The sequence below is a fragment of the Parasteatoda tepidariorum genome, chromosome 3 (assembly GCF_982258835.1).
Source record: "Parasteatoda tepidariorum strain Cologne lab strain chromosome 3, Ptep-v5.0, whole genome shotgun sequence".
NCBI lineage: Eukaryota > Metazoa > Arthropoda > Arachnida > Araneae > Theridiidae > Parasteatoda > Parasteatoda tepidariorum.
The window spans coordinates 46003596-46029107 of NC_141757.1; the positions used below are offsets into that span (position 1 = coordinate 46003596).

At 27.7% G+C, this 25512-nt stretch overlaps 1 protein-coding gene across 1 annotated transcript in view; it reads right to left on the reverse strand.

Annotated features, from left to right (window-relative positions):
- LOC107447000 (uncharacterized protein B0416.2) overlaps nucleotides 1-6728 on the reverse strand; it is a 38669-nt gene extending 31941 nt beyond the window's left edge. The window contains exon 1 of the mRNA XM_016061797.4: nucleotides 6515-6728. Coding sequence (XP_015917283.2) covers nucleotides 6515-6544 — 30 coding nt within the window. The 5' untranslated portion in view covers nucleotides 6545-6728. The remainder of the gene's footprint in view (nucleotides 1-6514) is intronic.
- Nucleotides 6729-25512: the final 18784 nt, after the last annotated feature.

The window sequence follows — 25512 nt, forward strand, 5'->3', positions numbered from 1 at the left end:
TTAGTAAGAAAGGAAGGAATATTCTTATTCAAAACAAAATATTTTTACAACCATTGTAGAATTTTAAAATTTTTGTTCTTATTTGTGGCAAGAGACTTCTTGCGACAGTCGTATTTTAAAATAGATTTATTTCTGGTTTGCCATTTTTGATACAATTGATATGAAGTGCTTAAAAAGTTTTCTTTTACAGAAAAAGGTACAAGTATTTCAATTCGGAAGATTGAAAAGTCTCTCTCTGTAGCGTTTCCTCATCTCCCATGAGATGCATGAAGCGTAAAAATTCAGAACTCGCCCAATATACCGGGTGCATTATATAGATTGCGCTTAACACAGATTAGAACACAAAGGTTACAACTACTAAATGTAGGTTCAAGGTCTTCTAAAACGCATGTAACACGAGTGGTGTTCTTTGTTATGTTGCCGTTGTACTTATTATAAGCATTAGCCGCTCAAAGTACCTGTGAAGTGCGAGTTTTCACCTCCTGAGTGGCCACTTTATAAAAGGTGTTTGGTAGGGATCAACAGGTTGCTCCCATTTCGGGCGCATATTGAAGGAAATACCGCGTTTGTTTTTACACGCGTTGCGAAATATCGCTTTTTAGAAATCATTACTTCGGCTGAATTAAAAATTGGGCGCGCCCGTCGGCGAAAATTTTCAGAGGTAGGCAAACCAATATTTTATTATTGTTATTACTGAAATCAAACGCTTAATGGAGTCTGAAATGCCTCACTGAAACGATTTTAATTCAAAATAGGTCTTAAAATGATATAGATACTATTAAAATCCAAATATTATTGTCAATATTATAATCGCTATTGGCATTAATAAAGTCCCTTTTCTGTTTTTGGTGATATTGTTAAAATCACTTCAGAAATTACTTTTTTAAAAATTAAAAATTTTTGAACTATTTAAAATACTGTTGATTACCGAATTGAATGTGAGGTATTTCTTTAAAAGCATTTCTCAAAATATGCAAATATGACAAGGTTCATTTATAAAATTAAGAAACAAACGCGAAATTAAGTAATTTTTAGAATATTATTAGATATTCTTAATAATATCCTATTTATTGAAATAATAATAATAAAAACAAATGGATTATATTTGAGACGAAAAAAGTGGTGATTGACTGACAATTTTTTATTCGCCTTTTATCATATCCCCTTTCCCGGTAGCGACCGATAATTTTGTCTTATATTAGCCATGCTCGTATTTTGCTATGACTTCTTGCTTCAATAACATATTTTCTCTGAAATTCCTAAGGTTTCGGTCGCTACGAATATTCCGAATTTTAACATCATTCAAGTTAATAATTCTAAATAGTAAATTTATGATAAAATTTTTTACAATAAAAATATATATTTCATATCGATGAGGCATGAATTTGGTCAAAATGAAGCTGGAAGAGTCAATATTCATCTGAATGATGCCAAAGACAACAGATTTTTAAAATAATAGTGCCTGTTTTTGCTAGTTTATATGCATAATTTCAGTCGAATCAATTTCAATAGAATGTCTTGCTCCCTTCCATATTTATCTTTGGCATCAAAAATGCCACGGTTGGTCCAGAGCTCTCGAAATACTTTTGAATCAACATTAATAAATAAATTTGCAATGGAAGAAAAAATTTTTAAAAAATTCTTTTTTCCTGCTGCAATAAGATTTAAAAACCGTACCATTTTTGGACACTTTGAAGATAAAACATTTTTAAAAAGGTGTTTAAGGTATGGTCACTCAAACACTCAATATAATGGAGTTAATCTGGCATACCATTAAAAAAATTGCCAATTTTTACATTAAAAATTTTAAATTTATGTTTACTTTATTAGAAATATGTGATACTATCTATGCCCATTACAAAATATAAAAGAATGCTACAAAAACAAACAGTGAAAAACTACAAAACTATAACTTTTCTACAAAAGTCAATCAATCAATAGAACTATTACAATATTCGTTAGACTTAGAATTTCTTGCCTTGCAACATTATTTCAATCATTTAAGCACGTGATTCTGTAAAACTTTAATCAAAAAGAATTGTTGTATAGTTTAAGCAGTTAAAAATCAAAAGAAGTTACAGAAAATCAAAGTCACAAGGTAAGGTGAAATGGTGCATTAGGCTCATATGAAAACGTTTTTTATTTATTTATTTATTTATTTATTTATTTATTTATTTATTTATTTATTTATTATTATTATTTTTTTTTATTTATTTATTATTTTTTTTTACAGTTATATTTTTAAGGCATTCAGTTTTTTTCTCCATTAACAGATAAACGAAGCAGAAACATAAATTGCGGTAATTTGCTTTATTTTGTCTCATAAAGAAGGAAACAATATTGAAATCTAAGTTTTAATGCAATTTTTAATACCCGATTAACCATCTTTAAATCCATGAAAAAAACGGTCTAAAAAATTTATCTGAGAGAAAAGTAAACCTTATCTTCCCTCACCCTGAAATTTTATTTAAAAAAAGTTTATTTATACTAAGTGCAGCGTAATCGAAACTCTCAACTAATATTTTTGTCTAAAAGAATTCAAAAAGCATTGCCACACTGTTAGAAATTTCTCGGAGGAAATGGTAAAATAACAATTTATTTAATTGTTTTCTGACCAAATTCGAACAGTCAAATAAGCATAAATAAGACGGTATTGAACTGTGAGGAAAACTGTTTATTAACTGCTTTCACCTAATATGGTTAAACAACCAGAATTTTATCGCACCATCTTAAACCCATCTAATGAAGCCACTATGTTCCTTGCATCTGTGTATATATTATAGCCGAGAGACCTAATCTGCAAATCTCTGGATGGACGGAGCAGGGTTCGAGTCTCAGCGTTGATACCACAGTATTTCATACATTCCTTTCAGTGCATGGAGCGTTTCCCATGTTTTGCCCTCCTCAATTTGTGACCCTAACGAAAAGCATAGCTCCAATGTCCTGATAATTTTTTTTACCATTTTAAAATCATGCTAGTTGCAAATTATTAAAAACCATACAGTTTTGTATTCATGATTTTGTAAACATACTAGTTATAAATGGTTTCAAAACCGTAAAGATAGAGAAATATTTTTTGACTTAAACTTTAGTGTTAATTGGATGATTAGACTGCTGCCTCTTACAAGAAATTTTAAAATAAAAATTCTAATAGTGAATAAGGAATTAAGTGTCGTAAAATAATCTTACGGCGAGGAAAATCGAAATCTGCCGAATTCACAGTGAGGAAGATAGAATTGAAAACAACAAAACTAATTGGGTGATAAAACTTGGAGTTGTTTTTAGTAATTGACTTTCAACTTCCCTCTATTTCCACAAAACAAGCTTTTATGCTTTCAGTTTTCATCTTCAGTAGCGATTCGTTAAATTTCGATAGCGTTTTTGCTTTTTTCCAATCTAAGAAATAATTTGTAACCCCTTATGTGCAGATTTTTTTCTCCACGGCAAGGACTCTAAAAATATGTATTAAAGACTCTAAAAGTATGCATTAATTCTGAAAATATGTATTTTAACTTTTTCTGGTTGTGAAAATAATTTACATGTATGATAGTTTTGGGGGGTTATGAAGCATTATTTTCAAATAACAAGCGCCATATTATAAGAAATTATATAAATAATAAAAAAGGTTTCCCTTCAAATGTTAAAAAATATTCTTAACGACATTTTAATCATGATAAATAATTTTGGTTTTATTTTCGCACTTTAAATTATTTATATGCTTTTATTATAGTAATTTTTTAAGATGATTTAGGGGGGAAATAATAAGCTAAAACTTTTTATGCTAAAACAATAACGGAATTTTTTTTGTTGTAAAATGCTTTAAAATTTTTTTAGTGCTTAAAGTCATTAAAGAAATTTATGGTGTTTCACATTAGCTCAAGAAGTGTTTTGTTGAGGCTGATATGAAATATAGTTTTTAAACACTTCAAGTTTAACACTAGGTTATTCAATGATTTTTATTCACGGACGAAATAAAAATACGGAATATAGTTTTTACTTATTTATTTAGTAGTTATTTTATTCTTTAATTTCATTTATTTATCAATTCTTTTATTTGCACATATTGAACAAGTAAAAAATATCAATGGAAGTTCAGATTTTTGTTTCATATTAACCTAGACGGAGGCCATTGACAGGCTGATAAGAAATAGATTAGAGAAAGTATAACACCAAGTACTGTTGGAATAATATATTGCACATTCATTAAGAAGATTCTATTATTCATTAATTAAAAAGTCCTTTGAAACCCAATACTCGACCAAAAGGATTCTTCTTCACTGCGCTGAGCGAGAGACATTTAAAAAATGATGCAAGGCACATTTTCTTAACTTTCTCACAGCACTAGATAGGCCACCTTATTAACCAGACTTGAATTCAATGAATACTTCCATTTGGTTCGTCTTAGAGTCAATGATTTGCGCTAAACTTAGTAAGGGGCATCCATGAAAATTGTCTGTCTTAGGAATAAGGCTAAGTGCCTGTTGGTCAGTTGCGGTCTTTGGCAGAAACTTTTGTAGCATGGTTATGGCTATGCATTAAGGTTTGCCTTAAGTTTTTGAAAATTTGTTCACATGGTACAAATAATGTGAATTGTAAAAATATTGCGTTATATATTTATAAATATGTATTGATTCACTACCTATTTGGAATTTTTGCGGTTATATTTTAATAAGCATTAAAATACTAGCTTTTTATGTGTCTAAGTAATTTCTTGTCACTCCGTAAAGTATAATGCTTGAACTCTCTTTTACTCCAGCATAGTGATTGATCTTTTGTATGTAGGGAAAATTTAAAAAATTGTTTGTTACTTGAAAATGATTAAAAATTCATATGAAGCATTGTAATTCTTTAAATAAATTAAACAAAATTAAAGCAAAGTTTGCGGAAATATTTTTTTATTTTAACATGTTTAATGCTCTACCGAAAAGCGTTTTTTTATGAGCTTTATAATTAATAAACTAAAGTAAAAATATTTAAAAATTTATTCGTTTTTTCTATTTTTCTTTTATTATTATTAGTACAGTATTATTATTTCCAATTTTTGAAACTGATATTTTTCGTTCACGGTTTTATTTATCAAGAAATAAAACAGAACTTAATTATCTTCTTTGACTATAAAATTAATTTTTTTACGTAAATACGTTTATGATTATAATTGTTAAAATTAATTAGAAAATCATCATAAATTTCCTTGCCTCTCAAAAATGTTTCTTAACAAAATTTGCTTTTTTCTAGCTTTCGAAACTTTTATTTTTCTCTAGCGATTTTATTTTTATTAATTATTATTATTAATTATATTAATTTTTTTACTTAAACCTGTTTATGTTGAACCTGAATTAATAGACTCCTTATGTTACGTTAAAAATTTTATCTAAAAAGTAGTTTCTTAAAAAATGAATAATTTTAATCTATTTTGGAATATATTTGTACAAGTGAAAATATGAAGATATGTAGTTTTTTTAATTAAATTGTTTATTCACTTACAGTTTACGTAAATGAGTAAAAATCAAACAAAATAATTTTGCTTTAAGCACAAATATAAATATATTTTCATAATATCGCATTCTTTTAAATTAAACTTCGCTAGAATCAATTTTATGCAATCGTAGATTTACTGCATATGAAGGGATTTTAATAATAAAATACTCTACATCGTGTTAAGGTTTTCATCATTTTAATCACAGTTGAAACTTTTTCAAAAATGCGTTTATACGTATATTCATTTTAGATTTTTTTTTCTTCTTCTTTTTTTGTATTACTATTTAAAACGCATGCAAAATTGCTCAAAATCATTTATAAACCATTTAAAAAAGTTAAAATTCAGAAACTTTTAAAAATGGGATGCTTCTTCTAATTTTTATTTCTAATATTTTTGTTTTGTTTTCAATTTTTGATATAACTGAAAATGTCAAACTCATATTTTATTAAAACTAAAATTTTTCATTTTATTAAAACTATCTAATTTACAATTTGTCTACAATATTTATTGTTAGCAGCATTTCAAAAATTGAGAAAATTCCAACTGTAAAATAGCACATGTCTACTTCTTTCTTTAAAAAAAAATCATCAGAATTGAAAATTAAATTTTTAGTACCTTGAAAACAAATTAGAGTTAATTATCGTAAAAATATAGACGCGAAGTCAAATTTCGCGAAGTTGAATTTTTAGTTTCTGAGATAAAATTGATCATATTGAAAGTAACATTCATCAGTGAGGTTCAATAATTGAAGTAGGGGGTATGTCAAAATTAGGTCTAAATTTTTAAAATAAAAACATGATTTTTTTTCGTTATTTTAAAGAGAGCTAAGAGTGCTATTTTTAAAAAACGTAATTTTTTTTTTATTATCCTTTAAAAGAGAGCTAAAAGTGCTGTCATTACAAGTAATAAAACAATATAAAATGAAAATATAAGCATAAATCGTTATATTCATTTTTAAAAAAGCTTTTTTCTAACAAATATTAAGAATTTCTAAAATAACAATAATTAAATAGAATCGAACAATTAATAACTTACCGTTAAAAGAATCCTTATTTCAGCTTGCATGTTGTGTGCGCTGGGAGGAAACAAGAGTGCGCGCTTTTTCGGCCGAATTGAGTATTTTGTGGGACTTAATACGCCCACGGATAACGCGGTCAGACCGCCGCACCGTCCCACGCTCGCTTTTTCTCTTGCTCAGGTGAGGAGATCCCCGAGTTCCTCCCCAAGTTCTTCCATCCCCTCCTTAAGATCCCCCTCCTGGCCTGTCATTCTTTTGGATCATCATCACCATCATCTGCAAGTATCTGCGGAAGATAATCGAGAGTACTCTTTACTTCTTTTTGACCCATAAATTGAGCAATAAGTGAAGCGATAATTTAAACGCTTAGAGAGCTAATTTTTTTCGAGCTAAAGGGAGTGAGTGACCAATCACTTGTACAGAATAATTGGAGTGATTGGTCACTCACCTCTTAAGCTTTACAAGATTACTGGATCATCTTTTATTCAAAATTTCTAATTTCGTGGCTTTGTTATTAATTTAAAAGGTAATAAATTGCAAAGAGGGAGGATAATACCATCATTTGCCACGTGTCTATTGTGGACACGTGGCAAATGATGGAATATTTCTGTTACTTATCAGTGAAAAATTTTCTTACATTTTTGCTGATTTACTAAACTAGATTTACATATTTATTTGTAGTTTCTTGATAATGCACTTAACTATTAAGTAGTAAATTATTTTTAAAAAAACCCAAAGTAACTAAAATAGCTTTTCATATTGGAAAAGTTTATAATTAATTTGGTAAAATAATTCTGTTAGTTATCATCAGAGAAAATTTTTCTTACACATTTGACTGATTTACGAAACTGCTTTACATTTTATTTACAGTTTTATGATAAAAACCCAATTATTAAGTAGTAAAATTAAAAAAAAAAGAAAAAAAAAAAAAGCTTTTTTACAGAGGAAAAGTTTATTCTTACTTTTCTGAAATAATTCTGTTACTTATGAGAGATAAATTTTTTCATTTTAAGCTGATCTGTAAAAGTGTTTTATATTTAATCAACTGTTTTGCATTTTTCACTGTAGTTGCATGACAATACACCAAATTCTTATGCAGTAAATAATAATAATAATAATTAAAAATAAACATTTTTATGCAGGAAAAGTTTATGCCTCATTTAGTGACATAATTCTGTTACTTATCTGGGAAAAATTTTCTTACGTTTCTGTCTGATTTAGAAAATTATTTTACACTTTATTTGTAGCTGCATAATAAGCACCTAATTGTTAAGTAGTATAATATTAAAAATAAAAACATTTTTATAGTGGATAGTTATATTCTTACTTTGCTGAACTAATTCTGTTACTTATCAGTTATGAATTTTCTTCCATTTTAAGTTGATCCTTAAAATTGTTTTCTATTTTTCACATTAGTTGCATGAAAGTACACCAAATTCTTATGTAGTAAATAATAATTATAAAAAAGTTTCAGTAAAAACTTACAGTAAGTGTAAAAACTAAATTTCAATCTGCTGAAATGATTTTGTTACTTATCAGTGAAAAAGTTTCTTACATTTTTGGCTGGTTCGAAAAACTGTTTTACATTTTCCACTACACTTGCATGACAACTAACCAATTTATCATTAGTAAATCATTAAATGTAAAAGAAAGTTAATTCTTATTTTGCTCTTTAGACTATTAGTATTGAAAAAGGATTCATGAATATCATGTCATTCATGAATCACTATTACATAATTTATTGATATGCAATTTTTTAATTTACCAATGAAAACTACAATACTAGTAAATCTTAAACGAGCAAGCAAATTACTCTTTGTGAACATATGGTGATGAGGCTACTGTGGACCTATCCATATTGAACTTTTTAGATAATGTGGTTAAAGTAGTAACACATCAATGATTTTATTCTTTTTAATAAATCAGATTGATTTTGTAAAGCAATACATTTATTTACTTTCTCCAGAAATTTTATGCTAGTCTGAAACTTGGAAAAACTATTAATATATAATATACATTTATAAGTTCCCTTTTTCTCTTTATTTTAAAAAATTGTTAGCAATGCGGCCACAGACGCCACTGTTTGCCACTGACGCCAGACGCCACTGTTTACACTACTTTTAATTTTGCTGTGCTAATACCGCAAGATAAATAGCCGTTCTTATTAGCGAATTTTTTTAAGAGTTTTTGCAATTTTAAGCACTTTTTTCGCGAATTTTTTCTCATTTTTTTAAACCGTTCATTTGTTGTAATATTTTTTTTTTAAAAATCTCTATCGAGATTTTTACTTTATAAGCTCGTACTTGATTTGATGCTACTCGTATGAGTAACAAAACGAAAGATAAAGGGGGGGGGGTTAGATGTTGCAAGATCCTGATATTTATAGTAAAATTTTTAAGAATATAGAGTTTTGATTCAAGAGATATAAAACCAATTCCAAACTGTACTGATTAAAATTAATTCTCATTTATTTCTTCTTACTGTATCACACATTCTGTGTTTTCAAGTTTAAATTTTATTTAAGTCCACCTAATTATTTTTCAAATCCAGGTAATTCTTCATTTCATTTCATTTAACCTCGTAGCAAAATGTTCTCTCATGAAGTTATAATAATTGCATATTAAAAATTAAAAAAAATTACTTTTTTTATAAATATCATCTTAAAAAAAATTATTAATGATCACAATTATGGAGAGCGATGAGCGGAGCGAGTAGAGGGTGGTGCTTCCTAGCAGTTTATTATTACTTCCTTATAATTTTAACAATAATTGTAAAATTTGTCTTTTCGGAATTATCTTAATGGTTTGTTTAAATAACTATTATGACTTGACTTTTAGGTGGCATTTAATATTTAATTATCAAATTATTTTATGAAATAAAAAGTTAACATTTTTTATATTGAATAAATATTAAAGATAGATTTCTAATGGTATAGTCTCTACACAAAACTTACGCCTTTGTTCTCTCTCTCTTACATTAGTTCGTTATTAATTTCAAAGATATTTAAAGAGAAAGAATAATGGATTTTTTTGTTTTTTCGGATTGCTTGCATAATTTCTTATCTATCAACAATATTGCTTCCGCGAGACTTATGAAAAACCGTCAATCAAATTTATGAATGCTCAAATTTTTGAAAAACCGTCACGAGTTATAATTGGTTTTCATTGCTACGGTAAAGTTGAAAACGTTAATATGATTGTCTATATGAGTGTCTATTTTTATTTAAATAAATATTTTTTTAATTTTTTTTTGTCACAGTTGAAATAACAGAAATTTTGGGATGTCACGATCAGCTTCAAGAAGAGGTCTGAATTGATATTTGGATGCCTTCTTTTTCAGTTTTACAATTGTAAACAATACGTACGATAGAAAAAAAGTCCTTCGTTGATAATTCTTGGTTATTCATCTCAAATATTTATCGCACTAATGTTTTAAAGTATAACTTTAAAATTTGTAATTTTACTACAGTTATTATAAAATTTAAAAATATACTTTGAACATAATTTTTTTTTCTTCAAAAAGCACCTGAACATATTAGAGGCCACATTATTTCAAGTTAAGATTGAAATTATTTTTTGCAATATTCAATTAATTTAAGTTCACATTTTTATTTTCAGAATTTTTTATGAACCCATGCGAAGAAGAGAGTCCCTTTTTTAAGATTAGATAACACTGAGTTTGGTAAAATTATATTAATTTATATTTAGATTTTTATCAAATATTTAATTTCAGAAAACTTCATAAGCTTTTACTTTTTAACTTCATCGTAATTACAATGGTTAAATTGGGTTTGCAGTTATTGCAGCAATTCATGTACAGTGATTTTAATGTTCTTCCTCCCCTTTTTTTAAATATTTTATTTCTGAAATTTCATATTTGAATTATTTATTAATGCTTCTCATTTTCAAGGGGAAAGCAACGAAATATGTAGTAAAATTACTCTTGAATTATTTATTAATAATGAGATTATTCCCTAAATGAATTTAAAAATAGATATTCTGGTATTTGATTTGTCTGAGAATTATGGCATGAGATCTATATTTATTCAAATAAAGCCTTTCTTAAAATTAATTATACATTAACGTAAACCTAGATTTATCATGAAAGTTTTTCAATTTTATTTCAGCAATTTTTATGCTTATTTCAATTTTTTTTAACGTAATAAATTGAAATTTATTATTCAGATTTACTTTAAATGACGTATATTCCTTTCTAAAAGTTGTAAAATAAAGGAAATGTATATTAAAGTAACTAATTTTAAAGCATGATTAGGCTCTCATTACAAATGTCTTAAACAAAACGCATAATTCTCAGAGAAAAAATAGATATGATGCTTAAATAGCTCAATGAGGGATTTTATTTCTCTGGTCGTTGAAAGTGATTTTTGGTTTTTCGAACAGAGCTCAATCAAATTAAAAGTTTCTAGAACTCTATACTTTATAAATTCAAAATCCGCTTTTAAAAATATAATTTTTCCTTTTCCTTTATCACAGTAAGAAGTTAATTAAAAGCTAATGTAATAATCCATATATATTTTTTTAACAGATGTTTGTAGAGCAGTATAATAGCTTACCCCACAGAATTCATTTAAAAGAACAGTAAAATATTCAAAATTCCTTTAAAATAACAATAAAATAAGATTTTAACTTCACAGTTCTTCGGTATTTTTAATTAAAAAAATATTGTGCTAAAAACTTATTTGGCTTACTAGATTAATATTGACACAAAAATAATTTGTTTACTGTACAATGCGAAAAATAAAAAATGGAACACACTGAATAACTTTTGCACAAATGATCTAATTTTCAACCAATAGCTTAAAGAATCAAAGAATAAACTTTAAATATGTCAATTTATGCAGACGATATTTTAAATTACGAAACCAGATAAAAAAATGTATTTTCTTCAAATGTACATTCCTTTTTTTTCTTCAATGGATGGATTATTTCAATGGCCTACAAATATGAGATGATGGGGAACGATAATCTGAGCTCCCAATAGTTTAGATGGGAAAGCATTCAAATGTTTGTATCCCTTAATATAATTTTTTTTCTCTCTCTGCGTTTCATATATCAGAAAATATCAAACCAATTCATAGAATTTTGGGACACAAGTATAAGATTCTTTTATTTAAAGATAATCCAATGTAAAAATTAATAGTTTTATAATCGCTTTCAAACTTTTATAATTAAATTAATATTTACAGGAATGAAATTGAATTGTTAAGTATATGAATTGCCAATACATTTTAAATAATATAATTTCAAAGATAAAATCCGAAATTTAAACGGAAGTTTTATTGCTCAATTACTATGCAACCGATTTCGTTTAGATTTTCGATTTTTTTTAATTTTTAAAGTACTTTGCAAAACAAATACCTAATAAATACATAGTATAAATATTCACTTAGTAATTTAAGTAGTGGATTCCTGAATTCTTTTAAAATATTTTTCCTGTTAACTTAATTATTTGTTTAATATTCAAATACATCTGAATAAAAAAAAATAAAACTCATTCCGTTTAAAAAAAAACATATTTATTTTAATCACTTAAATCAATTTATTTATTTCGATATTTCAGAACTTACGAAGAACTTGTTTTGTGTAATGTAACAGAATTCAATTTTTTCTGACTAACCAATCAACAAAGACGTAGGCCCAACTATAGAAATGAAACAAATATGAAATTAGTATTTATTTTTCCTGCAAACAAGAGAAAATAATTGGTGGAGAAAGCAAAGAAAGTTTTTTTACTTCTTTTTACATCCTGTGTACATTTTGCTGTTGAGGGGGAGATCCGTGTTTGCTTATGCTGCGCACAGAGGAGGAGATAGTGGAATGTTTGTATCGCCGAAAAGTAAAATTACTTTTTATAAATATGCATATTTTTAATTTTTATGTTTATCAAAAAAAATTACTTCGTTCAAAATATTATACTACAATTTCCACAGCAACGTTTCGATTTGGTATTTCAATATTCGACTTAGTAGTCAAAATATAAAATCCAAAAAGTCTAGATTCCAAAATCCATTTGAGTTAAGTAAGTGAAATATTATATTTCAATTTCAAACGTTTCGATTTGGTATTTCAATATTCGACTTAGTAGTCAAAATATAAAATCCAAAAAGTCTAGATTCCAAAATCCATTTGAGTTAAGTGAGTGAAATATCAAACTACAATTTCAAACGTTTCGATTTGGTATTTCAATATTCGACTTAGTAGTCAAAACATAAAATCGAAAAATTCTAGATTCCAAAATCCATTTGAGTTAAGTAAGTGAAATATTATATTACAATTTCAAACGTTTCGATTTGGTATTTCAATACTCGACTTAGCAGTCAAAATATAAAATCAAAAAAGTCTAGATTTCAAAATCCATTTGAGTTAAGTAAGTGAAATATTATATTATAATTTCAAACGTTTCGATTTGATATTTCAATACTCGACTTAGTAGTCAAAACATAAAATCCATAAGTGAGTTCAATACAATTTATAAACCGAATTCAGTTAAAACCAAAACATCAAAAATTAAAATATGATTCAGAAGAGGATAGAATACCATTTTAAACACGAGTCTTTGCGCCACGTTGGGTGACTAAATTGAACTGATTTAAATATCGTAACAAATGGACCTTTCTACAAAACCTTTGTTATAAGTTCATAGAGTTTAACTGACCTAGTTGCTGTTTGTCTAAAGGTAAATGAGATGTCCCGAGTAGCGACTTTTTCATAAATTGATCACCTTTGTTATGCATGAGCTGTATTTTTGTAGTCAATTTATTTTTTAGACGCAAACTGTTACTGGATTCTATTGCCATGTGTATGAGTCTTCGATAAAAAGAGTATACTGTAAAAAATTCCGGATCAAATTACAATAAAGAGTATCGACACTCAGATGCCGGTACTTTTTACCGTAAAATCTATTTTTACAGCTGTAATTATCGTAAAATCACTGAATCATTGTAATGAAATAAACATTACAGTAAAAATTTTTACAGCAATAATTATCGTAAAACCAATGAATCATTGTACTTAAATAAATACTACTGTAAAAATTTAGGTATAATAATTTTTTTACTGAGAAAATGGACGCAAATTGTCGGTACTTAATACTGAAATTTGATCCGAGATTTTTTACCGTGTATAACTTTTGTAGAAGATGCCCATTTCCAAGAATATAGTTTTTGAGTTAGCAATATTTGCAATATTAATTTTTAAACTTCTCTCGCAACATTATTATTTTTTCACATGATAATAAGAAAAGTGAAAATTCAACTATAATTTCCAGGGTAAATAAAGTTTTAAAATTAAAGTATATTGCACCATTTTTCAAAATATTCTTGTAGAAAATATTTATATTAAAAAAATATGAGTTTCACAGTGCAATTTTGGAAAATTAATTTTTATACTGATCCCATCTGTAATACAGTTTCAGATTCATTTTAAAGAGAAAACTTAAGATTTTAACGTCATTTTTTAAAATAAATGAAAAAGAACAAATAAATTATAGGTCAACTATTAATCTGGGGTGCAAGTGAGAAACTAGTTATACCAATTGCTAGTAGTTTACTTGAGAAGAAACATTATATAGTAAGCCATAAAATGGACACTTTAGTTGTTTGTCATAAAGCCCTCGAAGCTAGGTAATCCAGAGCTTTAGTTTGTGGATCCCATGTTTCTCACCTGGTAATTTAAGTTTTTAGGCCACTATTGGTAAATGAAAGGCCTCATCTGAAGCAGTGTCAGTTATTTTTATTAGTTTATTTATTTAACACGGATGTTTATCGCAGAAATAATTTCACACAAATTTATATCCTTTCTATTTAAGGATGTGATTAATAAATAATAAGTTTTCAAGGAAGAGTATGTATAAATTTCCAAGATCCTTCATTCCACGGAGCTTATTTTTTTTAATCCCAAATTTAATTACAAATAAAATGATACATTAAAAATGTTTAATTCTGCTTTTGAGTATTCTCAAAATGATAGTCTGTATGAAATTTCAATTGCTTATTAACCTCAAAGGCCAGAGTTCTGAAACTGGAGCAAAAATGATTTGGAAAAACAAATAATAACATGTAAATGAATTAAATTATAGTTGATGACTCTTTTATAGTATTTAATATGTAGAAATCTTATCCTTTGTGTAACATACGTAAAATTTATAAATCCACGTAAAAGGTTTTTCTTTTTAACTTACCTATAAAATATAATCCAAAAAATTATTCATATTTGAGCTAATTATTAAAAGTGCAAGTTTTTAATTGTTCTTTTTTCTTAGAAGTGTTTGCTTGTAACAGTATAACATTTTTTCAAACATCGAATTCATTGTTCACCGAATTCATAGTCTGTAGTCGTGTCCCTGACGTCAAGAATATAAAATTTTAACTTTTTATCAATTTTCTAGCAATTATATATTTTTATCCTTGTCAGAAGAGTTAAAATTTCTTAAGAGGAGGTGCAGCAGTTCGTTTACGTAGTAATAATTTTTTTAAAAAGCAAAATTTTGCTATTACAACGGGAAAAAAATCCTTTTATTTTTTTTCCTGGTAAGAGAGAAATTGGGTTGAAAAATGAATCAGAGAATCAGTGAATGAGAAAAACCAACTATTCAGTGAATAATAAAATCAATCAATCAGTGAATTAATAAATAAATATATCAATGAACGACTAAATCATTGAAATATCTAAATAATAGATCACTGAATGAACAAATAATTGTTTTTATTATTAATCGTATAACGTCTTCAGATTTCTGATATGAACTCCTTAAATGCCTCGTGATACAAGAGAAAAAACAAAGATAAATATATTACTGGTTGCTTGAATGTTGCTAGATTCAATTTTGTTATTTTTATACCGTGACTTATTTTAAAGTTATTAACCTTTTCTGACTCAGATTATATAGTCTTGTAATATTAGGGGGACCGAAAACAAATGTCATTTCGGTGCGTTTGATATTTGTTATCAAGATTTTATTTTTAATCAATAATGTAATTACCCTCGTTAGCAACAACCATTCAATGCCGGATCGAAAATGAGTAGAAAAAATTTAATTGGTTTTTAAGACTAATGAGCCGAAATGACTTTACTTTCTGGTCTCCCTGATACTTATTGAAAGAATGTTACTAACCATAAGAAAAGTAAAACAATTTGCTTCTAAATTTCAACTATTTTTTTCTTCTAGCCATTGCTAAGCGAATTAATAGTTGAAGTATGGGTTAAGAGTGTGGAATGTAAAAATTATGAATGTAAGAATTTATAAATTAAACAAGATATTGATCTAATATATATGTTCTCTCAAGTAATGATTTAATCTTACTGACTTAATTTAATCTTTCTATTTCTTCATTAAATCTTTCTGATTTTTTTATTTTATTAAGAACATATTACATTTGTTTCGCTGATCTGCTAGTTCGTTAATTTAGGCAGAAAAAAAATTCTAGTACAATTTCCGCACTGGATGGAAATGCCATTTCTGCTTTTTTTTTAAACTGAAATTTTGATTAATAAAACCAAAATATACGGTTTGTAAGCCATTCATTTGTTAATTTTTTTGTTATATGGTAACGTTTTACCTGAAATTCCGGTATTAGAAATTACAGTTCTTATTAGCACACTTTAGTAAAAAATACTAGATTGAATCATAAATTTAACCGAATAAATGGTTTTTACGCAATGCTCTATATCATGATAAAATTACCAAATTTTATCACATATTATAAAACCATATTTTTTTGTTAATTTTTTTTAAAAACCTTACCAAAGCGCTTCGTTAAAAAATTTTGATTTTTTTTTGTCATTCCCATAGAGCACGGTAAATTTTACCATATTCTGGTAGTTTTGCCCATACTTTTTTTCTCATTTGGTTCATTCCCTAATTCGCTTATTTTTTTATTAGTTGAGTCTTTGAATCACTCTTTTATTGATCCGTTGATTTGCTTATTTAATTAATTGCTGATTTAATGAATGATTGAATGATTGATTTAATGAATGATTTTTCAATGCTTTGATTTTTCATTGACCCACTGATTCGCCTTTGTTTTTTGTCAGAAATAGTAATTTGTTCTTCACTTGGAAGTCAATAAGCATTTATTTATTTTATTTTCTTCGTTTATTGAGAAATAAAATTTCAGGGAAAAAAGAAATAACTAGTTAGAATAGTATCAATATAAGGAAACAAAATTCGAATTTCGTTAATTTGAAAAATTAAGTTAAAAAATGTATGTCTTTTACAATTAAAAAAAATTAAAAATTTAAATTAAATTAAAAATTAAAATTGAATTAAAAATTAAAATTAAATTAAAAAATGAAATTAAATTAAAAATTAAAATTAAATAAAAAATTAAAATTAAATTAAAAATTAAAATTAAATTAAAAATTAAAATTAAATTAAAAATGTCTCATACAAAAAATGTATTTTATGAGCCTTGTTGTTTTTTTATCTTTTGTATGTATAGTAATAATTATCATCAGGTGATTTTAAGTTACAGGACGCAGAATTTTAGATCCTACTTATTTTTTCTTTTTAAATTTAATTTTTAGCAGAAATTAACTTAGTCATAAAGTTTAATCATCAGTAGTCTTAAACATATTATATACAATAAAAATTATGCAAAGTCATAAATCTGAAATTAAATGAAAATCAAATTTAAACTATTACTGTATATACCTTTCTTAAACTATTCATTTATTTTATTTGTAATTTTTTCCTTAAAATTTACTATATTTAGAATATTATCAAAATAAGGACCATTTATTGCCGCAAAATTATATTTAAGTTTTCGACAATTTCCGTATGTCCTGTTATTTTTATTTGCTAAGTAATTCCCTTAACTTTTGGGGAAGTGTGTTTTCTTTGAGTTAAGAATTACTTCAGCAATAAAGTTAGAATTTTTCTCTGGCCTCGAAATTAGCTTCTCTAGTAAATTGGCTTATCTTCAAACAAAAATTATAGTTTATTAAATAGTAACGAATTTGATTTTCTGAATTATATAATTAACGGGTAGAAATTTTTCGTAAATTGAGCACATTTTGGGAAATAATTTTTAGAATGTTTATCTTTATAAAGTAAATAAGTTCAAATGTGTTCAATTATAAATAAATATGTTCAAATGTGTTTAAAGAAAAAATAAATTTAATACCTTTGATCCGTCATGAAAGTGAATAAATTTTGGAAATCGTTACCTGTGTGTATGATGTAGTAGCTGGTTTTCAAACCTATTTTAAAAAAATGACTCTGACTTTCAAAAACAGAAAGAGTACTAAAGTGGGGGATTAATTTGCTCTTTAATTCACTTTTGACTTTAGTCTTTTTTTTTCTTCCTTTTTTTTAATTTTTGACTTTTATGCCAAAACTTATTGAAATAATAAACATAAATAAGTAGGTTTCGTAAATTAGCATTTGATATAAATTAAACATTATCAAAATTTGAAAAATCAGACTGGGGAATAATTTTTTTGTTACATTTATACAAATACTTGATCTTGTGTAATAATAATATAATTGTATAATTTCAAATCTGAAATTAATTTTTCTCCAAAAGTTATAGATTGTTTTTAAATGACATTTTTAGTCTATTTATTTTATTTTATATTTTATATCCGTCGTTGAACAACTGACCCAATTTTTGGGCTTACGACTACTAATGTTCAGCTCCATAGCCTTGTAATTTTGAACCCAATCCAGAAGAGAAGGGAACTTTTGGATCAAGTAGAGGGAGAAATTTGCCTTCGTGGAGAACTTTTTGATGGAACTAACCCGCATTTGCGTTGTATGGAGAGGAAGACCACGAGAACCTCCCACGGTTAGCCTGACGGCAAGGGGACTCTAACCCATGATCCGTCTACCACTGAGGATATTTCACGTGAGCACTGTAGTCGGTGCAAGTCGGATGCGGAATTCGTATCGACCAGCCATCGCCGGGATCGAACCTCGGTTCACCTCATTGGAAGGCCCCTGAGCCACCACAGCTCTTAGTCTGTTTATTTTATTTTATAACCGTCGTTGAACAGCCGACCCAATTTCATGAGTTTGCGACTACTAATGTTCAACTCCGTTGCCTTGTAATTTTGAACCAATCCAAAAGACAAGGAAACTCCTGGATCAGTACCCCCAGAGGTATTGATTTGTTATGGGAACATGGAGAACTTTGAGACTTGACAGATTTAACGTGCATCAGTCACCATTTACTACACGGGGAGTCTTCGGCCGGCGAGGATCGAACCCACGACCTCTTGGACATGGGCCCAGCACCCTACCGACCATTTAAAAGCGTTAAATATAACAGGGGCAGGGAAAATGTTGCGATAAACTTCTAGGGGAGATAGAAATATGCCCGGAAATAGCGCAGCTAGGGCTGCTTCCCAATTATGATTTGTTCAGAAGCACACAGAAAAACAGTACACAATAGGATTTTGCGCTCCTAGTAGCTTATTAAAACTTTTTCGGGAATGTGTTTAACCTGATGATGTGCCCTAACTCCCTTAGAAATTTGTCACAACATTCATGTGACCCCCTACTATATATAACGTTTTTAAACTTGTACATTTCGATAATAACTGGATTGAAAATGTCATTTAAAAAACTGAGGTTTTGAGAGGAAAACTTATTACGGATTTCAAATCAACGAAGTGAAAATATCCAAGATCCGTAAAAAAAATTCTCATGCAACAGAGAAGGAAAAAACATTTCTCCCTCCCCCACAGTGTTATTGACGTGACTGGAAATATTAAAACGTCAACAATTGTTTTATTGCAGAAAAAAGGGAGGAGGTAAAAAACTATTGCAGAGAACACCTTCAAGATCCATCTGGCAATCAAATTTATTTTTCTATTTTTAACGCCACGTCATCAAACTTTGAAAACATTTTTCGTTACTCTTTCGTTTATCTATCAAATTACTATTCCTAATATAAATCATTTTTTGACTATATTTTACGTAAGGATTCTAAATATTAATATTAAGGTTGGTGATTCTGAAACACCCCGCATAATATGGATTGTGCAATAAATTGCGGTATTGTGATTCTTACTTTATACGCATAAAATACTTCTGGGCTTATCATATTTGCTTATAAATGTACGAGCAGTGGCGTAGCGAGCTTAACTCGCGCCCGGGGCACAATACCCTTTTAGCGCCCCCTATTCAAAAACCATATAATATTATATGCAAAATATACTCGCAAATTAATAATACATATGATTAATAATCATATGATTATAATACATTAATAAAACTAATTACTATCTCTAAATTTTTCGTGCTTTTGATGAAGCAAATGTATCAATAATATCATCAAAATTGTTCATTTAAAATTTTTCTTTTTCCACACTTAAAAATGCTAGGTCACTTAGGCGATCTGTCAAAATTAATTTTAATTTGCTGAATGAACGTTCGCAGCTAGCAATTGATACTGAGATAGTCAGGAGTATTTGAAATGCCGCTCTCAGATTTGGAAAAACATCTTCTCCATTCGAGATTGATTATAAAAGTAAGAAATTCTAATGGAGTTTTAGGTTTAATTTCTTTTCTACTGCTGAGTAACATTTTGCTGTCACATATTTTGATAAAAAGTTCTATTACATTGAAATCTGTATTATAAAATTCACCCAGATTTTTAAAATTTTTTTTCAAGGTCGTTATCCTTGTTTAATAAATTTTCAACGTCTAGTAGAAATCCAAATTTGAAATTAAGGTCACTTAATCGTGTACACATTTCTTGTTGGAGACTATCAAGAGTGCTTTTCATAACGCGAGGAATTTCACTTTCTGCGGAAAGACCACCATAGCCAATTCTCCAGGCACGTATTGTATCCATATCCCATTTTTTACAAAGAGACTCTGCTTTTTCTATTGCCTCTTTACAGAGCTTGTCTCAAATTTCGGCTAGTTCAGTCGCTAATGATTCAAGATCATGGAACAATTCTCTAAAATTCTTTCTAGGATCTTGTAATCTAAGCTGCACACGATCAATCCTTCTTAAGATTTCATACCAGAAATGAACTAAAGTTATAAAACTAAAGGTTAGTATATTTTGCAACAGAATTGTAGCTTCACTTCTGTTGTCACTTGTAGTGGTAGTGTGCGCTGCTAATTTCCCATCGTTTATTAGTTGATTTCGAACAATAGATGCCAGAAGATGAATGAATTCATTTTGAATCTGTGGTGACAAATATGAGAACAACAAATTTTTCTGTTAACAAATTTTTTCATACTCTATTCACTTAATAATAGAATCGTCGAGTAGATGTAGTTAGTAATCTTATTTGATTTATTACTTACCAAGAATGCCTTGAACTTGAAAGGTAGTCACATAGTGAAATATACAATATAATTTATGCTGACATTAAACTTATATATAACATTTAATATTTAATAACATTTCATTTTTATTCTAAGCAGAGCGCGATGACAAGGTCGTGAATTAAATATTGAAATATATTTAATATGAATGTAATATAATATTTAATATGAATTAAATATTATGAATAATATTTATGAATTAACATTTATTATATTACACTGGCACTAATTTAAAATATATTTTCCAGAAGTCAATTATAATAAAAAAAAAATAATCCAGCAATTTTTTGTTTTGCGGACCATTTGGCGCCCCTTTGTGAGTAGCGCCCGGGGCATGATGCCCCCCCTTGCCCACCCCTCGCTACGCCACTGTGTACGAGTAAGTATTAGATGCATTTTAATAGAATTAAAGACATTTCGTTTTATTAAATGAACTTCTAGGTAAGCAAGAGTTTTACTTATTTGAACATGAAAAAAAAACTTTAATGCCTGTTGTACCTTTATTAAAATAAATTGCAACTGCTTGAAAAGTGAATTAAAAGTATTTATTGCGTAAGCTAAACAGCTATATATATTTAAAACGAATGATGCTCTCACTTTTCTCAATTATATTATAAGCGTAATGTATATTCCATGGATTTAACCAGATTTAAAAATAGCTTATGCAAGAGGTTTCGTCTTTTTAAAATTAACATCCTCAAGTTTATCAACTATGATAGAAAGTATTATCAAATTATGAGGGAGGTTGGAATTCAGTACCTGATACTCCAACCACCACAAGCTATAACTGGTATTTCTAAAGAAAGCTTCCAGATTTTATCAGGGAAGTTGGTATTATGTAAATTGGCGTTTTTAGTAGATACTAAATATACCAATATTGGTACCAAGATACCTGCTATAGGTATTGTGGAAATAGGTTTTTTACGTCCCACCAAAAGAGATAAGTAGAGGGGGAAATTGTTGATCGTGTTAAATTTTTGACTTTAAAGAATTGATCTCAAGCAACAGTATTATTTTAAATGATACTAAATATAGTCAATCTGTATTTTGATGTCATGAACTTTTAAAAATATGCTTTGCTTAATTTAATAACGTAAAGCCACCGGGACGGTCAAAAAATAATAGTGAATAAAAATTGGAATTGTTTTAGTTTAGTTGATTGTGTCTGTATATGTCTACAGTAGTATGCATGATTTCGTAGGATTAAAATTGATTTATTGATAAGTTACTTTTTTTCCAACTCGAACGTATATAATTAGTCCTGAATAAACTATTCCCCCTCCCCTTGTTGGTACATACTTAAAAATGCAAATTTTACGAAAAAATTTTTTTTATTCAGAGACAGTTCGATTTTGCGTATGTTCCTTAACCTTCTTAATAGCTAACATTAATCAATCAGCATATTTAAGGTGACTTCTTTGAATCATTAAAATTGGCATTTCGTTCCTGAAAATCCAATCATTAAAGCAAAAGTTATTAAGGAGGACATCTTTTCTCGCATACTATTCATCGATATACATACATATTTCATATTTAGACAAATTAGGTAATACGCATGGTATATTGTAACGATAGCTATCAATTGATACATTTAAAATCCCTGCCAAAAAAGTATGCGGATTAATATTTTATGAGAGTTTTAAAAAAAATCATATTCTAACAATTCCCCACTGAATAATAAGAGATCTGAAACATCAAAACATATTTGATTGCTGGAGAAAAGAAGTTTAATGGCGATTTATAAAAACACCTGCAAATTTCATCGGTCATTTAAATTGGTTTTAAGGTTTCTTATTTCTCAAAGCAGTTTATTACTCTGTCTTTTTCATAGTAATTATTATGCCAAAGAGAAAACCTCTTTGAGTTCATTTTTGTCAAAGACACTAAAAACATATATTTAGAGCGGTTAATTCGTAATACCCTATATACGTGATTTCACTTTTAATTAATGCCATATCGTTGAGATATGCGTTTTCATCTATTCCGAAATAGTCAAGGGAAAAGCATTTTCAAAATAATTAAAACGAATCCATAGACAATTTGCTACTATGTAAAAATTTTTTTTATTTAAGCTTCTCAAAGCAATCATAATTTGAAGACATTGTCTGATGTTCAAACAACAATGTACCAAAGACACTAAAATGAGCTTTGACATAAAGTAAAAATAAATGATTGATGATAGATACACGATTAAATAAAAAGAAGAAAAAAAAAGGAACTATACTTATGTACCATATTACTAAAATGAATTTTTTTGTTTTGTTCCTTCAAATAAAAATGATTTAGGAATAACCGAAATTTTTGTACATTATCACAAAATAAAAGTAACTTAAATGTGATAAAATTTATTCAAAGCTCAATTAAAGTGAAACTTCCAGTTAAAATTATACAATGGTGATTAATTTTCTTTGTAAATATGTTACGTCATAATAAGAGCTTAAGTTTAATGATATTCATATAAAAAAATATATTCGATAATTAGTATTCACCAACTGGAGTATTTTAATCCTATTTCAACTTGAGATTCCATATTATCATTACGTGCCATTGCAAAATTATCAGTTTTCCTTCTCAAATGTATACGATTACATTTGGATAAGTTTTTTTTAAAACATTTATAGAAATGTTCACTTATAAAAAAATGGATACCAGTGAGAAATATTTATAAAAAAAATGCTTAAAAATTCTCAACTTTATTCATTTTAACTATATACAATTAAAGAAAATACATAAGGCACCGTTTTAAAGATTGGCAAGAATAAAAAATATTTTATAAATACTTTTATGTCAAGAAAGTATTTCCAGAAAAGTATAAAACTGTGTTTGACTCAAATTTTCGTTTTTTTTTTAAACATATTCAATTTGAAGCAATGAATGAAATATCCTTTTAAAAATTTATCTAAATAGAAAATAAATATTTCAATACGTTTTAAAATGAAACAAGTTTCAAAAGCAATGAGCGTTGTATAAAGTTATAAAAAAAGATTGCACTTAACTTTTATTTTTGAGTTATTTGAGTATTCCAGATTTATTTGAATTTCGAGTACCTGTGGAGTTTAACAATGAAATCGAATCGAAACTGGAGGAAAATTGAGAGGAAGCGAACTAAAACCATCATAAGAAACACGGATCATATCAAACATTCATACTGAAAGCTTATGCATTTCAATTTTCGTTCAAATGGCTTGAATTCGCAACATCGCTTGAATGAATAAGAGGCAAAAACAACTAACTCGTGCGCTGCGCCGTGCTGTTTCCAATCGGACAATAGGTGTCACTTAAATTCGTTTTATTGCTGGTACAAATGGTGCAACGGATAATCTTAATTTATTATATTAATTTAATCTTTCTTTCTTTAATATTAATTTTAGATTAATTTTATTTACTGAATTAATCTTAATTTAATAGTTTTATTTGGGAGTTTTAAAAATTAAATTTGAATAACAAAACATGCTCATCCCCCCTACCGCCTAATGCATACCCATCGCCCCTCTAAAACCCAAAACATACCCACCGCTCCTCAGCATAGTCCCACCACCACGTCAATTCATTTGAAAAAACCCAGACATTACAAAAAAAATTTGTGAAAATTTTTAAGACGAGCTTGATTGGCTAAAAATAAGGGAAAATCGAAGCATATGGTATATATTGCTAACATATGAGTGGGGGAAACTTTACGAATTTTTATAATTTCTTGCAATGCCGAAATCTTGAAAATTGTTTTGTATTAAAAAGTGAACGTCATTTAATAGAAAAACATCCAATTACGTCAATAAATATTTATTGAAAATTTCTCAGACGAACATCTTTTGCCCAAAATAGTGCATTTAAAACAAACTGACTTTGCATTTTAAGTATAAACAAGTTTGAAATGAAATTATTGTCGGAAAAATTATAAAATAGTTTCAAATTATGTTAGAAACATGTGTGCTTAAATTTTTCTTTATTTTCGGAGAAACAAGTTCGTCTTAAAAATTTTCGTTAAATATTTCTTGCAATGGGTGTTTTCAAAAAAATTGATGCTCACTTTAAAAATTGACGAAACATTACAAGAAATTATTAAAAGAAAAAAAAATTGCCGCGTATCTCCTCTTATTTTAGCTGTTAAATGCTCCGTATTTTGCACGTTTTGAATTAAACAATTTCTTGTAAAAAATTTTCATTATTTTGTCCTTGACATATATGGATATTTATACCCAAATTTACGCATATTTTTTAATATGAAACAAGTTCTGAATTAATTCCTCATTGCATAAAATTCTAAAAATTTGCAGGATGTCCTCCTTTATGTTGACAGTATAAATGACAGTATCTGACCTTAGAAAGTTTTAGACTAAACAAGTTCGTCTTAAAAATTTTCAGTAACTATTTCTTGACATATACGGGTTTTCTAACGAACTGAGCTTATTTTTTTAATGTGAAACAAGTTTCAAATGAACTTCCCTTCAAAAAAAGTTACAAAAACTTCGCAAAGTGTCCTTTCTTTAGTAAGCAATATATATACTCTGAACTTAGCAGGTTTTGACTAATCAATAGTTCGAAATTGTAGCAATTCATATATCATGCGTTTTAACGCATGCAAATTAGTTGGCGCAAACGATATTTGCGTTATGGGGTCGGACACAAAAACTTTTCTTTCTGAGTAAACATATTTATGTATTTATTTATTTTTACTTCGGTTTCTGGATTTTTGATCTTTAGGATATGGGGA